The sequence below is a fragment of the Tenrec ecaudatus genome, chromosome 4 (genome assembly GCF_050624435.1).
Source record: "Tenrec ecaudatus isolate mTenEca1 chromosome 4, mTenEca1.hap1, whole genome shotgun sequence".
In the NCBI taxonomy this organism is placed as follows: domain Eukaryota; kingdom Metazoa; phylum Chordata; class Mammalia; order Afrosoricida; family Tenrecidae; genus Tenrec; species Tenrec ecaudatus.
The window spans coordinates 63,332,400-63,349,670 of NC_134533.1; the positions used below are offsets into that span (position 1 = coordinate 63,332,400).

Here is a 17,271-nt window from a genome sequence, read left to right on the forward strand (position 1 = left end):
TATCTAAAACAGATGGAAATAGAGTTACCATATGACCCAGCAATCCCCTTACTGGGCAAATACCCAGAAGAGACAAGAAACAAACCAAGACCAGACATCTGTGCTCCAATGTTCATTGCGGCACAGTTCACAACTGCAAGGAGCTGGAAGCAAGCCAAATTTCCATCAACTGACGCTTGGATTAAAAAACTGTGGTATATACATACAATGGAGTACTATGCATCACTAAAAAGCAGTGATGAACGTATGAGGCACATAGCGGCATGGGAAGAACTAGAGGAAATCATGCTAAGTGAGGTAAGTCAGGCACAAAAGGACAAGTACAACAAGAGTCCGCTGAGGTAAGTATTAAATAAAATAAAATGCAAAAGGGGCATAGGGAAAAAGGTACTATATATTAACATTTTTGGGGTGAAAACTGTGTAGTATGATAGAGACTAGATCAAAACTGGGGATGCACATGGTAGACAACAGTAGAGGAGGTGGGGAAAGGAAAATAAAAGGATGAATATAAGAAAAGGGGAGTGGGGGCATGGGGCACTAACCCACCCAAGGGGAGGGTATTGTTTATATCTTCACAGGGAAAGAGGGATCAGACTTCAACCCAGTACCGCAAGGTGTGAATGCAATATCCCGGCGAAGAGTAGGGAACCAGTGGAGAGGTCTGGGAGGCTGGCCCCAGCACCAAAAATTAGGTGGATTCCTGCCCCTCCCCTGAGAAGAATTTGTTTCAAAGGATGACATTAATTCGGCAGCTCTGGGAGAGGGACATATCTGATCAGAGCACATGGGAGCAGATGAAGGGGGAGGAGGAGAGAGTGGAACACAGCCTGGCCCACCAGGCCGTGAGGATGATGTTTCTGATTAGAGCAGCCAGTCCACAGAGGGGACAACATGGCTGGCCCCCCTATGAGACATGATGCCCCTCAGTGACCAAGGGCGAGACAGGGGATAGCACCGGAAACACAGTGTGCGAATTGCACCCGACCTGATCCCACCACACCGAGGCAAAGCACTGGGGGAGTGCAGCGGAACAGCAAGGGAATGGAGCGGCAAGGTCCCCAGGGAATGTTGAAAGTGGACTTTGGGGCCAGGGCGTGGTGCCCCAACAGACTGGACTGGAAAACACTCCTAAAGGCCAACAAACGATCCTTGAACTAACTACAAGCTTTTCTTTCTTGATGTGTTTTTTTGTTCTTTGTCAGTGGTTGTTGTTGCTGTTTTGTTGTCTGGTTGTATACTTTTGCTTTGTTTTCCTCTGTCTTGTTTTTGTGCATGTTATTATCTCCACAGGTCTGTCTAAATAAGACAGGCTGGATGAACTATCTGGAGGAAAAACAACGGGACCGACAGTTCCGGGGGGACTTGGGATAGGGGGAGGTGGGGGCGGTAAGGAAGTGATGTTAACAAACCCAGGGACAAGGGAACAACATGGGATTCAAATTGGTGGTAAGGGGGCAGTGGCAGGCCTGGTAGGGAATGATCAAGGGTAAGGTTACGTAAAGAAGAGGTATAGCTGTAACCCAGGTGGGGGCAGAGCATGATAGTGGGGCAGAAGGAAAATCAAGGGAAATAGAGGAAAGAGCTAGGAGGCAAAGGGCATTTATAGAGGTCTAGACAAAGACATGTACATTTGTAAATATATATATGAGGATGAGGAAATAGATCTATGTGTTTATATTTATAGGTTTAATATTAAGATGGCGGAAGGACCTTGGGCCTCTACTCAAGCACTCCCTCAATTCATGAATACTTTCTTCTATTACATTGGCATTCTATGATGTTCACCCTCCTGACACAACTGCTTAAGCCAAAGTGGGTGAACAAGTAAATGTGGTGAAGAAATCTGATGGTGCCCGGCTATCAAAAGAGATAGTGTCTGGGGTCTTAAAGGCTTGAATGTAAACAAGCGGCCATCTAGCTCAGAAGCAACAAAGCCCACATGGAAGAACACACCAGCCTGTGTGACCACGTGATCCCGAAGGGATCAGTTATCAGGCATCAAAGAACAAAAAATCATATCATTGGCTGCACACCTCCATGATACGATCGCCGAGGACAAACGGGTGCATAAGCAAATGTGGCGAAAAAAGCTGATTGTGCCCGGCTATCAAAAGAGATAGTGTCTGGGATCTTAAAGGCTTGAAGGTAAACAAGTGGCCACCTTGATCAGTAGCAACAAAGCCCACATTGAAGAAGCATACCAGCCTGTGCGATCACGAGGTGCCAAAGGGATCAGCAATAAGGCATCATCAAAAAAAAATCTTACCATAGTGAATGAAGGGGGAAGTGCAGAGTGGAGACCCAAAGGCCATTTGTCGGCCACTGGAGACCCCCTAACAGAGGGGTCTAGGGGAGGAGATGAGTCAGTCAGGGTGCGATGTAGCACCAATGAAGAATACAGCTTTCCTCCAGCTCCTAAATGCCCCCCCAACCCCCAACTATCATGATCCAAATTCTACCTTGCAGGACTGGATAGGGCAGAGGTTGTACACTGGCGCATATGGGAGCTGGAGGCACAGGGAATCCAGGGTGGATGATACCTTCAGAACCAGTGGGTGAGGGGTGATACTGGGAGAGTAGAAGGTGAGTGGTTTGGAAAGGGGAACTGATTACAAGGATCTACATGTGACCTCCTCCCTGGGGACGGACAACAGAGAATGAGGTGAAGGGAGACGCCAGATAGGGCAAGATATGACAAAATAATAATCTATAAATTATCCAGGGCTCATGAGGGAGGGGGAAGTGGGGAGGGAGGGGGAAAAAAGAGGACCTGATGCAAAGGGCTTAAGTGGAGAGCAAATGCTTTGAAAATGATTAGGGCAAAGAATGTACAGATGTGCTTTATACAATTGAGGTATATATATGTATGGATTGTGATAAGAATTGTATGAGCCCCTAATAAAATGTTAAAATTAATAAATTGCTAATTGTTATTTTGAAATAATTAGCCAAAAAGAGGAAATAATAGATGTAATTCATTATACAACCAGAATGAGGATATATGAGGAAATGAGTAATATTGCCTACTAACTAATGAAACATCCTATGTACAAATGTAAATAGAACACATGTGTAACAAATATTTATTGAACTCCTACCATGAACTGCAAACTAACTGAGGCCCTGGGAATGTAATAGCAAGCCCCTGTCCTCATGGAACTTACAATCTGGTGCATGAGGCAGTCAAAACACAGATGCATTAGGTTAGGTAGTAACAAGTGCTATGAAGTCATATAAAGTGAATACTAAAAAAAAGTAATAGGAGATTGGGTCAGGGAGAGCTTTCTGATAGGATGATACTTCAGCAAAAACCTGAGTGTCTGGGAGAAAATATTGTGACAGCAAGCTCAAGGGCACTGAAATAGCCATAGCCAGTGTGTGTAGCTCCAGTGAGATAATCCAGAGGAAGAGTGATTGGAAATATGGCCATCACATATGACATCGCTGGCTATGGTGAGAACCTCAGACTATGCTGAGAAGGGAAGCAAGACAAAGAGGAGATTTGAAAGTAGGCGTGATGTCATCTGATTAAAATTTGTAGACCCCAGATCAGTCCAGTCAATTAAGTATACAAGACTGACCTATAAACAGATAACCTGGGGTTATAAATACTCAGTTTTGGGACTGGTCTTGTCTGACATGTCCAAAGTACATGACTGCAAGTCTAGCCATTCTTGGTTCTAAGAAATCTACTTTTCCCAAAACAAATTTGTTTGTTCTCCTGGCAGTCCATGGTACTTCCGAGATTCTTCACTAACACTGTATTGCAAATGAAGTGACTGAAAATACCAAGATTTGGATCAGGCCCACCTTAATCCTCAAATGGACATACTTGCTCTTCAACACCTTAAAAAGATCTTGTGCAGAAGATCTGCCTACAGTGTGCTGCACCTGAAATACAGTGTGCTTCACCTAACAACTAGAAAAAAGCACACGCCTTTCAAGTACACATAATACATCAATAAAAATTGGCATTATTCTAATGGCAGCCATAAATGGCAGTGAATTCATACCATAGAAATGACTTTTAACTGCAACATAATTTAGAAGTCATTTTTTAAAATTGTGTTTTGAAGTATATGCATCAAAAACAGCAGAAAAGAGAATGATAGAGAACAGATATAAAGGAAATCATGTATGAATTGAGCTTCAAAAAGTTCATGATTTTGTTTGATTTCTTGAATGCTGCTTACATAAGCATTGATGACAGATTCAAGCACAATGAAATCCTCCACAATTTTCTCCATTTATCAACATCTTATCTATTGTTCCAGTTGTGAATGTTCTGATTTTCTTTACACTGAGTTATAAACCATACTGTGGCTATAATCCCATTTTGGAGGGTGTTATCTTGGACATGATTAAGTTGGGATTAAAACCTGTGTTAGTCTGGGTACATTCGAGAAACAAATCCACAGAAACTTATATGTATAAGAGCGAGTTTTATATAAAGGAGAGGTGTGCATCAAGAAAACATCCTAACCCAGTGCTGTCCAAGCCCACAAGTCTAATATTAGCCCATGTGTCCGACACCAATCCACAAAGTCCTCCTCCATCTCACAAAACACACACAATGAATGATGCTGACTGCAGGAGGAAAGCCCAGTCAGTGAATGTGTAAGCATCTCAGTGCTGGCAGGGGTCTCCTACCCAGGGCTGCATCAGGGTAGGTCCATGTGGTCCTTAGGGATGTCTTACAGGAAGTGAGCCTTGCCAGCTGAAGCAGGGAACTGGCTAAGGCAGCTGCACCCTGGTCTGACCATCAGAAAGCAAGAGACCCGAGAACTAGAAAGGGGAGCCATTTATCTCTCTGCCCTTCAATTGACCCCACATGTGTTTATTGGCCAGGTTGGAGCAATAAACTAACTATCTCAAACCCTGACCTTAATAGAAAGTGTGAACCAAGTTACACACTTTGACTCTTTGGGGGTATCTTAAAACTCTACTAGAGAGTATGACTTAAGACACTATCCTTTATTTTCCTTGGGGGTATGGTTGGCTAAAAGACAAAAACCACACCTCCATCAAAACCATTCCTATGTGTATAAGAGCCAGCTCAGACAGAGGTGGATGCTAACATAGGACACATTCAAATGGTCTCATCACAGACATAAACTATCATACCAAATACCAGAGTTCTACAAGTTTGTGCTCTTAAAAAAGAGATGGCATGAACCGCAAGAAAATCAAAAGGAAACACAATAGGTTTTCTAATGTGGAGGCCAACACATAGGTGGTTGGGATTCTACAGTCCTGATCTTACCTGCAATGATTCCGTCCATCTGCTCAAGGGCAGCTTCTAACACATGACTCGCATCGGAGGCCATGACTCCTACTGCTGTAAGGGACTGTGTCTCTACTTACTAAAAGTGGAAATACAAAATAAGGGAAAAATTAAGAGTTAGAATTGTGCAGATTAAACCACAAAACCCTGTTATTCCATCATTACATAACCTTCTTTCATAAGAATCCAGCCAATCTGTGGTGTGTACCGTCTCTATGCCCTCTCCCTCCTAGTAAGAGTGCTCCCTCCCTTTTCACAAGTCTTTAGCACATGCTCCCATTTGCTTTCAGGGCTCGCTGGAGTCATCAGGGTCAGCAATACAGAGGTGACATACCTCACTGTCATTGAAGATCTAGGTTCTAGAAGCTCCAATTATCACCCAGGGGAGAAGCAGGCAAAGTAGAGGCTCATCTCAGGCTTAGCAATGCAGCAGCACAAGCCAAGATGGCCACAGCAGCATCTGAAGTTGCCCCATACCTGCAACACTTTCCTTGGGACAGGGGGGGTGATCCAAGCCGAGAGGCCTCCACTGCCACTTTCAGCCCTTTTCTCAGAAAGCACTATCTAAGGACTCCGTTCCTTGTATCTTAGTCTCCGTTCCACACTACCATCTCAGAGCATGTACAATCCAGTCACTGCCCTAACACTGAATCTCTCCTCTAAGAGCCAATATCTATAGGATTAGGGGGGTGGCTTCCCCTTACCTTGGGGCAATTGGCTTCATTGTTGGGCAACCTTGTCTCTTAGAATGGTCTTTAAACTAACCAGTCTCTTCCTTCAGCCACCTCTCATTTTAGCTCCCACCTACTCCTGGGTAAAAGGGGGGTGGGACTTGAAAGGAATGGAACTCTGCTTCTACGTTGTATTTTCCAAGAAGGAAAGAACATTTACAACCTTTAGAGGCTTAACTCCCACCTATAAACTGAACGCTTAGAAAACCAAACTCACTGACAATGAGCAGATTTCAATTCACAGCAAGCCTACATAAGGTTCCCAAGGAGTTTTAAATCTTTATTGGGGGTAGTCAGCCTCATTTTTCTTCCGCTGTGTGGCTGGTGGGCTTGAACTGCCCATCTTATGATTAACAGTCCAATGATTATTACCCAAAATAAAGGCAGGAATAGTTATGTTTTCTCATTTGGCAAAACCTACGCATGTGACTAGTGAGCATGCATGCTGGGGACAATAGTGGGTCACACACTCAAGTACTCTGCTGGCGTGGAAATGGAAGATTCTGACACTCTCTTCTTATACCCTGTGATGATGTACCTTTGGAATGAAGAGAGGCAAGTGAGCAATATAAGCCACAGAGGAGTGGCTTTGGGGATGGTGCACGTAAGGATTCCAGGACACAGAGAACCACCCTGGATCCTAACAGTTACACTCAGAGGCTGAGTTCAGAAAAGCCTGAGTTCAAACTCAGCCCTGGCATTTACTGAGTCATCTCTCTCAATTTCCTCATCTATAAAATAGGGATCATAATAACACTTAACTCACAGAGCTGATAGATCATGATTAAATGGGTAATATGTCCAAGAGTGCTTAGTACACTGCCTTGCACATAGAAGTGTTCCATATATGGTAGCTAGCTTTTGTTTTGTTCTTCTTATCCTTTAGTGAGATAATCCCAGGAGATAGCAATGATCATGTTTATGCCAAGACAGCTCACTGGATGAGAGGCTTTCAAGTAAAAGGGAGTAGGTGATGGAAGGGAAAACCCAGCTGAGGCTGAGATTGGTTCCTTCAGAGGCAGGCATGGCAAGATACACAATTGTTGGGGGTAGGGTGGGGGCACTTTCAGGCAGTGATTCACAGTGCAAAAGCCAAAAGAGGAGCCAGGCAAGACCTAAATATGAAGCACAGGAGTGAAAAGCTTGGGGTCTGAGTGGAGTCAAGCTTATGTCCAAGCCAAGGAAAAGGTAGCAGGAAAAGGAGGAAAGGACAGCTAAAGTAGGGATTATAACCAGCAGATTCACCCCTATTTGGCCATACATTTGAAAGACTATTACTGTTTCCAAATGCGTTTCAATTGTTTTTAGGAAAACATATGAGCTTGCTACTATGATCTATCCAAGAGGTGCTGCCAGGTCTGGCCAGGCCAACTGCACTTTGCTCTCCCCAGGCTCCTTATGCTTTGGTGGCATCAGTCTCCTGTTCACTCCTGAACGCTTCAGGACTTGTCATCCTGCACACATCTGCAGCTGCTCCTACTCCTGCCTGAAGCTGGCTTGTGTGGTTTATTTTCATCCTGTAGGTCGCAGCTCCAAAGCCATCTTCTCCAAGAGAGAGGTCTTCCATCCAAATTTAGTAGCCTCTTTGAAGTAAAGCAATTCCAAAATATCTTGTGGATATCCTTACTTCCTTGCTAACTGGTAATCTTTTCCATGAGGGAAGGAGCACCCCTAGACACCGTGTGCCTTGCTCATAGCTGGGTCCTCAGGGTCTAGCACAATTAATAGAGCATTGCTGTGTATGAGGGCATTCTTATGAATGACTGAACAGATCCATGCAGCTAATATTCTTTGGATCCACTGCTGTGTTGGTCCTGATGCTGAGCAAGGGAGGGGTAATGATAAATCAGGCCCAGGGCCTGCCCTAAAAATTAGTCTAGTAGAGAAAACAAAATATATAAACATAATATACAGACACTGTGATATGATAGAAGCAGGTATGCAGTTTTTAAAAGGACTCACCTTGACGGATGAATAGGCGTTTCCTAAGAACATTACTGCACGAAAGGCAAGGAGACACGTTTAAGGGCAGGATATAGTTGACAAAGGTCAATGGTTGACAAGATTATACAAGAGCACAGAGCTGGTCAAGATGCATTAAAGCTCTGCAGAATTCACATTAAGTGTGACAGGGAAGATTAATGAGAGGGGTCTGGGTCCAGGGAATAACAAAGTGCCCTCAGATATAAATACAAGAGAGATCTATTTCAGCAGGCTGGGCCCTTTGATAAGCTCTAGCTGGCTCCATTTGGTTTCTTAGTGTGAAAAGCCAAAGCTTCTAAACTAGTTAGACGATGCCAAGTTCAGAAGGCCCAGGCTATGTCTCCCTTCAAGAGAAGGGCCATAAACACAGACTCCATGGGCCCTGTGCCCAGTGATGAGTTTTGACTTGGCAAAAAGCAGATTGGGTGGACCCGTGGGAGCTAGCTTCAAGTGAAACATGAGTCAAAGGTGTATCATATTTCCAAACCAGGAGTCTGGACCAGTAAGATAGGGAAGGCTCGGGATTGGAGAACCTGCTTTGGGCAGAGTCGATGAGCTCAGTTCTCACCTTGCTGGGTCTGAGGTAATAGCAGGACATCTGAGAAAAAGAAGAGCCCTGCCAGCCTCTGTCATGGGTGTGGCTGTGAGGCATCAGTGGTGTGGAGTACAGGTCTCGGAAGGGCTGAATGTGCCACACGTGTGAAGACTTTGTCCCCAACTGAGAACAAACACAATCTTGTTGGAACAGGGAAGCCACCAGATCACCAGCCATTCTCATTGTGTCAATTCAGTGCCATGTTGTTCCTTCACCACGGTCTAGGTTACAGTTCCCCATAAGTAATACACAATGGCATCATCTGTGCCCTTACAAAACTTTGGATCTCATAGGTGAACATGTCATCTGTCAAGATGTCACGTGGTGATGTCGTCCATGCCTGTCCTTCCCCACAGGGGTACTATATTCCCCCCTTAGGAGTCTGGGTTGCTCGAGGGTGGGAGGCTAAAGGGCATGAGGTTCTAGAATCAAAATGCCTCTTGGAGGGAAAGAAGGTTGAGAGGGAAGGCACAGAATGCAGAAGAGGCAATAATCCAAAGGAGTTGGGAAAAGAGCCAGAATCCAAGTCAAAGTCCAAATAAACAGCCGAAAACCGAAGTCATTTCAAAGCAGATGTTGGGAAGAGGAGCTTAAATAATTTCCCTACCAATGAGAGGGAAGCAATAGCAACCACCGGAAGGTCTGCCATAGTGCTGACAACAGAGAAGCACACAGTGTACCCTGGGGTCTCTAAGTGGGGACGTCCAACCAGCCTACAAGGGAGAACAGGTACAGAGAAAGACACAGTTCTTCACAGTCAACACAGTGAAGGTTGCTACACTGCGAAAGAGCAATTGTCATTCTCTGTGGACATTGGAATGTTCGTGCAACTCTGTATTTGAGGATGACAGCAAGCAGACCTCTGATACAAAGAAGCCAGCTCCTTCCTTACACAAAGACAAGGCACAGTGTGTTAGGAAAGAAAAGGTGTTCTCCATTCACCATCTGTCTTTCACCCACATGCTTTCGATCTGTCTATATGACAGTGGCTCAGGATGGGGTGCCTGTCCTCACAGGACTTTACCATTTCCTCTAATCAGGGAGATGACCTCAGTAGCTATGAAATCGATCAATGAGGAAGGAAAAGCCTTGTTTCAGAATGACAATGTCTGATGAAGTAAGTGTTAACCATATGAGCTATTTTATACTTTGAGGTCAATTAGGTCCTCTGCAGGACCTGCACGTACAGGTCACTCTTCAGCTGGTGCCCTCGAAGTAGAGCAGTGACAGGTATTATTCTACTTTCAAGTTCAGTGAAGCAAAATCAAAAGTAGACAGGAACCATTGATTACAGTAAGTCCTGGGTAAGTAAGGTGCGCCTGGGTAGTAGAAATGATGAACACACTTGGCTATTGAAGGAGCAGAAAACTGTTTAATGTGGCTCTTCTTGCCAAAGTCTCTGTAGCGCCCACCACATGACTTTTACCTGCAGGGATCTAGGCCAGAATGTGGGGGAAGACACTAAGATTCACCTGTGAGAATTATGAACAGGATTCATTGGATTGCCATCCTGCTAGATATAAAATGAACCTTCTGAGAAGCAGGCGAGGAGATTTCGCTACCAGTAAGAGCCAAGAATGGAGTGTGTTCCAGAGGGATTCCTGAGGTCCTTGCACAGTTAACATCCTTGACCTAGAAGACAGCTATGACACCACAGGAGCAGCAGCAGAATTAGAAGTCAGAGCATGAGGCAGAGTGGTATGGTGGACTTCCCAGGCCACAGAGGAAGTAAAACTGAGTACTTTGGGGCAGGAGGCTGGCTTGTGGAGTAGGGTGCCTATGGACACGTAATCAGGGTACCTGGACTTGCTAACAAACAGAGGTAAAGCTGGTGCCTTCAGGTTGTGGCTCACTGGAGTAGGGTACCTCTAGGCACTTAATTCCAGAACTGGGTTCACTGACCTCCAGATCTTGAACTGAATGCTTTCAGGCCGAGGTTTACCATAGACTGGCATGCCCTTTTGGCATTTATTAGCAACCCTGAAAGAACTTTGTAACATGCCCTAAATAACTGTATTTTGAGCATTCCTCACCTGCATAAACCATATAATAATGAGTATTATCTGCAAGTTGTGTGTGACCACTGCAATTAATTGTTGGACTCACTAACCAAAAACATACAAAATATTGTGTGTGACAGAACACAGCTGCTAAATGAAAGGTTGGACATTCAAGTCCACTTAAAGGTAAAAGGTACCTTGGAAGAAAGGCCTGGGAATCTATTCAAATCTTCCCCCCTCCCTCCACCCCCACTCCCTGCAATCTGTCACTGAAAATCTTTTGGAGACAATTCTACTCTGACATACATGGGGCTACTATAACTAGGAATTGATTTCATAGTAACTGGTACTGACTGGGCAGGTAAACCTTAACTCACTCCACCCCTCTATTCTCTATGGGGAAAGAACTAGTAGGCAAATGGGCCTTTATAGAGGTCTAAATACAGGAACGGACACAGGAAAATATATTTAACGATACGGAAATAGATTTATGTGCATATATTTATATGTTAAGTATTAAGGTAGCAGACAGACATTGGGCTCCTATAAAGGTACTCCTTCAAAGCAAGAACACTTTGCTCAGCTTCCCGATACGATCGCATAAGACAAAATGGGTACATAAGCAAATCTGGTGAAGAAAGCTGATGGTAGGGAGGAGGGAAAATGAGGAACTGATACCAAGGGCTCAAGTTGAAAGCAAATGTTTTGAGAATGATGATGGCAACAAATGTACAAATGTGCCTGGCACAATGGATGCATGTATGGATTGTGATAAGAGTTGTAGGAGCCCCCAATAAAGTTATTAAATTAAAAAAAAGAAAGCTGATAGTGCTCAGCTATCAAAGGGGTCTTAAAGGCTTGAAGATAAACAAGCGGCCATCTGTTGAGAAGCAACAAAGCCCACATGGAAGAAGCACACCAGCCTGTGTGATCACAAGGTATAGATGGGATCAGGTATCAGGTATCAGATATCAAAGACCCAGAACAAAAATCATTATCAATGTGAATGAGGGGGAGTGTGGAGACCCAAAGCCCATCTGAGTCACTCAGGGTGCAGTATAGCAACAATGAAACTCACAACCTTCCTCTAGTTCTTAAACACTTCCTCCCCACCACTATCATGATCCGAATTCTACCTTGCAAACCTGGTTAGACCAGCGGATGCACAGCGGTACAGATGGGAACTGGAAACCCAGGGAATCTAGGACAGATGAACCCCTCAGGACCAACAGTGAGAGTGGCGATAACGGGAGGGAAGGGGGGCTAGAAAGGGGGAACCAATCACAAGTATCTACATATAACCTCCTCCCTGGGAGATGGGCAACAGAAAAGTGGGTGAAGGAAGACACTGGGCAGTGTAAGATAAGATAAAATAATAATTTATAAATTATCAAGGGTTCATGGGGGGGAGCAAAGAGGGAGGAGGAGGGGGAAAGGAAAATGAGGAGCTGATCCTAGGAACTCAAGCAGAAAGTGAGTTAGGAGAATGATGAGGGCAACGAATGCATGAATGTGCTTTACACAATTGATGTGTGTGTGGATTGTGATAAGAGTTGCATGAGCCCCAATAAAATGATTTTTTAAAAGTTACGGTCATAAATAATTAAGAAAGAAAGAAAGTTACGGTCTCAGAAACTCACAGGAGCAGTTCTCCCCTGTCCTATTGGGACACTATGACTCATCATTGACTCAATGGTAGTGAGTTTGAGACAATATTTTATAAGTAGTTCTGGTGCCATAGCATTTACATGTTGGACTGCTAACCACAAGATCAGTAATTTGAAACCACCAGCCAGTCCATGAGAGAAAGACAGCTTTCTACTCCCATAGAGTTACAGTCTTGGGAACCCACAGGGATGATTCTACCCTGTTCTATCGGGTCGCTATGAGTCGGAATCAACTCAATGACAGTGAGTTTTTGAGTTTTCTTTCCATTTTAAAAGGAGCACAGGTGGCTCAATGGTTAAACACTTGGCTGCTAATCAAAAAAGTAGTTTGAACCCACCAGCAGCTCCACAGGAGAAATGATCTTATAATCTGTTCCTATAGAAAGCATAGCTGAGGAAATTCTATGGGATAGTTCTACCTTTCCACATGGGTCATTATGAGTCAGAATCAACTCAGTAGCTTAAGTAACATTCCAAATATTTTATAAACTACTTTTCTCTCAGTGAAAGTGGCTATATTTGCAATTTTTGTTTTGGGCTAGCTCACATTCTTGGATGGAAGCAAAGCGTAGGAAAAGATCTAGGAGTCTCCAGTATCCCTGGCTCCACCTGCAGCTCCTATTCCTTGGAAATAGCTGGGTCCAATCTTAGAGTTGATTACTCAGTGGCTGCATCACTGCACAGCAGGTAGGGCCCAGGGGAGGGCGTCTGTGCTCCCTCACCTGGGAAACACCAGTCATACAACCACCACTGAAACCCTTCGGCCAATAGCCCTTTCAATCACTCCCTGCTTGGTACGTTACTCTGCTTGGCATAGTACACACCCTTCCATTAGCTACGTCTTCCAACTTGGGAGTCGTAGTCATCCACATCCCACTGCAAGGCATGTATGAAAAGAGTAACCACAGGTACTTTCAGCTCCAATCAGCTCAAGTCCATCAGTGTTTGCCATGTGACCCATGACCCAAGGATTCCCCTGGAAGAAACACATGATCTGATCCACTGTCCCCTCTGATCCATTTCTGAAGTGAGAGGGAGGTACATCAGGAGAACATGATGTCCATATATGGACAGAGGCAGGAAAGATTTCCGCAAGTCTAAGGAATAAAAGATCCAGTGCCCCCAATTCAGGAAACCTTTGCAGTATTTTGCAAGGAAACATCACATTGCTCCTTGCCTAAACCATACCTGCTTTATTTCAATTAGCTAATAGAGCAGGACAAGGAACCAAAGGTTGAATGACCACACCACCACCCAACAACAGATCTTAGATTCACCTCATGCCTCTCTCTTCTCCCAAATAGCCAATAGGTGGCCAAGAAGAGTCTCTCAATCACAACTAGAAGCCTTTCCCCCTATAATTTCCAGACCTCAAATAAACCATTCAATCAAAACCAAATCCATCTCTATCGAGTCAATTCCAACTCACAGCTACCCTAGATAGGGTTTCTGAATGTGTAACCTTTCAGAGAGCAGAAAGACTCAGTTTTCTCCTGAGGATGGACGGACTGTTGGGTTTGAATGACTAACCTTGATGTTAATAGTCCAATATTCACCCAACAGTGCCACCAGGCTCTTTCTTCCTGCTACTCTCAAGCTTGGGAAGGTACCTTCTAAAACTGTGGTTCTCAACCTTCCTAATGACTTGGCCCTTTAATACAGTTCCTCATGTTAAGATGACCACCACCCCCAACTATAAAATTATTTTTGTTGCTACTTCATAACTGTAATTTTGCTACTGTTATGAATTGGGTGACCCTGTGAAAGGGTCGTTTGAACCCCAAAGGGGTTGTGACCCCCCAGGTTGAGAACTGCTGTTCTAAAAGAACATAAAGAATTTACTTTCAGGAGAGTTGCACAAAAAGTGATTTATAGCTACAAAAAAGCAAAAACTAAACAAAGATGGAAGAAGACAGACATGAAAGAAATTTGATAGTGGCTAAATTCTTAATCACATCCCTTATCAACCACTAACAACTCTTCTTTTAAAGGACAAGAAGAAAGAGCACAGCACTTGAAGCCAAACACATTGATTTAAAACCTAGGCTCCACTGCATAGTGGGCACAAATGGTTAAGCATTTAAAGACTAGGTGGAAGGATGGAAGTTCAAACAAGCCTGGCAATCTACTCCCAAAGGTCATCGCAGCCTTGAAAACTCCAAGTTGCAATTTACTCTGCATACATGGGGTCGCCCTGAGTCGTAATCAACTCCACAATAACTAATGAACCTCAACTGTATCACCTTATAAAATCAGCACAAAACCAACCCCATCATTAATGGGGAAAGCACAAGTGAGAGATCAGGTAGATATAGCGCACTGAACCCAAACATCGAATTTAGCTATCCACTAGAACAACAATACAAAAAAGCCACACCCTGGCTGTCAATTCTGAGTTATAGCAACTTTACAGTAGAACTGCCCCATAAGTAAATCCTTATGGAAGCAGATCGACACAGAGCAGCTGGAGGGTTCAAACCACTGACCTCTCAGTTCGCCTCAGAGTGCTCACTCACTGTGCGACCAGGGATCTTCATACAACAACCGAGGACATTATTTTGAAAAAACATACCCAGAGGGACATGAAAAATGATAGGAGATACAAGCACAAATAAAGGCAGCCAGTTCTGAATTCGGTCCAAAAGCATTGTGGGAGGAGTCTTTTCCAGTAATATGAAACGGACTGAACACCCTAACAGAACATATGTAATTGGCGAAGAACCCTTTTACATGAATAGATAGAAAACCAAGAAAATGAAAAAACCCTACTGACCTCCATAAGAGGACTCCGATACTAAATATTTACTGGAGAAGACTGCTTCATCTTCCTAACGAGGAACAGCTAATGAGTTTGAACTGCTGGCGAACAGCCTGCAGCTAACAGCCAGCACATAACCCACTACATCACCAAAACCCAAATCCCCAAACCTATTGCCTCTGAGTCCATTCCAATTCAGAGCTACTCTACATAGAGTTTCTGAGGCTGAAATTTTTCTCAGAGCAGACTCATCTTTCTCTCAGAGGGCTTACCACCTAAACCCACATCACTACTAGGGTTCTTTAAAACAACTTCAGGGCACCCAAACAGTTGTGTAGTGAAGAAAAAGTAACCATAATCCTGACAATAAAAACACCACACACTGATTTCATCAAAACAGTCTTGGCAGATGGGATGGGAAAGTGATTGTGAGTATTGAGGCTACAGTTGGAAAAGAAGATAAATCCTCATCTTCTATAATGGGAACTCTTAAGTCACTCTACCAAAAAACTAAACTCACTGTCATTGAGTAGATTCCCACTCATACTGACTCTATAAGACAGGGTAGAATTGACCCTGTGAGTTTCCAAGACTACATAGTTCTTTATGAGGATGGAAAACCTCATCTTTCTCTCATGGAGTCCATAGCTGTTTCGAATTGCTGACCTTGCAGTTAGAAGCCCAATACGTCATCACCGTGTCACCACAGATCTTCTTAAATAACGAGATAATAGTCAACTACAAACCAAACCAAAACAAACTCACTGCCATTGAGTAAATTCTGACTCATAGTGATCCTATAAGACAGGGTTAAATGAGGCTATAAAACTTTACTTTAAAAAAAACCCAACATTCTAAAGGTCTATAAAACCTTTTTTTTAAGTCTCATCTTTCTCCCATTAGTGACTGGTAGTTTCAAACTGCAGACCTTGGGGTTAACAACCCAACTTGTAACCCACTATGCCACCAGAACTCCGTCACAATAAACCAAGTGCATAGCACGTATGTTTTTAGAGATGGAGTGAAAATGCCACCAGGGGTGGGTAGGTGGGGAGATGGCTACTTTTTGTAAACCATATACAATTATGGCTCTAGATTGTTTGTACATACAATAATGGTAAAAATTAATCAAAAGGAGATCATTTATGTGATAGGGCTGGCACAATGCCTGGCACATGGGTGACATTCAATTAATTTGCCTCCATTCTTTCCTTTAGCTACATAGCCTACTGGGCAGGAAAAATGGGACTTCAAAAAGTCTGTGGATAAATTCCAGTATCCTTTCATTCCATTTTCCACAATTTTGTTTGAGGCCTCCTCGTATCTATTAGCTAAGGAGCCCTGATAGTGCAGTGGTTAAGCACTCAATTGCTAATTGGAATGTTGTTGGTTGGAAGCCACCAGCCACTCTGCAGAAGATGAAGTCATCTGCCTCCATAAAGATTACAGCCTTGGCAAAGAATGTACGGATGTGCTTTATACAATTGATGTATGTATATATATGGATAGTGATAAGAGTTCTATGAGCCCCTAATAAAATTTTTTTAAAAAAAGACTACAGCCTTGGAAATCCAATGGGGCAATCCTATTCTGTCCTATAGGGTCACTATGAGTCAGAATCAACTCATCAGCAAAAGATTTGGAGATCTGTTAGCTACTTGCTAAGAATTTATCCAACATGATCTCACTTAATCCTCACACACTAAGGATTACGCTCCCCCTTTACAGACCAGCAAACAGATTAGACCATTTGCCATGGATGTACAACTTCTTCCTCCCAGTCTTTCACTATTCCTTGAAACAGGAAGCCATCAAAGGATTTGAAATGAAGGAGCGACATGATCGGACTTACCTTTTAAAGAAATTGGCTTCAGGGAGACCCAGGCGAGAGAAAGATGGGTCTGACCAGAATGGTAGTAACAGAGGTTTCAATTTTTAACATATGCTGCGGGTAATGCCAGTAAAACTCACTGGCAGACTGGGTGTGGCATAAGATGCAAAAGGGAGAAGGGAGAAATTAAGCATAACTATCAGGGTTTTATCATAAAGAAGTGAAAGCGTGGGAAGGATTGTAGGAATCTGGGGTGCACAGAAGGTGAAATTAAGAGATTGGGCTTGGAAATGTAAAGTTTGATGCCTAAAGACACCTACACTGTTCCAATCCCTGGAAAAGGACATCATGCATGGTAAGTAGAGAGCCAGTGGAAATGAGCAGGACCCTCAAGGAAATGGCTTCAACAATACACTCAA

The 17,271-nt window shown here is 43.6% G+C and overlaps 1 protein-coding gene across 2 annotated transcripts in view; it reads right to left on the reverse strand.

Annotated features, from left to right (window-relative positions):
* The window catches only part of PPFIBP2 (PPFIB scaffold protein 2), a 181,805-nt gene that overhangs the window by 132,517 nt on the left and 32,017 nt on the right, over window positions 1-17,271 (reverse strand). The window contains exons 1-2 of one of the 2 annotated variants that reach the window (XM_075546129.1): window positions 8,570-8,702; window positions 5,267-5,366 (exon numbers count right to left, since the gene is read on the reverse strand). In XM_075546129.1, coding sequence (XP_075402244.1) covers window positions 5,267-5,330 — 64 coding nt within the window. In that variant the 5' untranslated portion in view covers window positions 5,331-5,366; window positions 8,570-8,702. Of the gene's footprint in view, window positions 1-5,266; window positions 5,367-8,569; window positions 8,703-17,271 lie in introns of those variants that run through there. The other variant, XM_075546128.1, reaches the window with a different exon arrangement.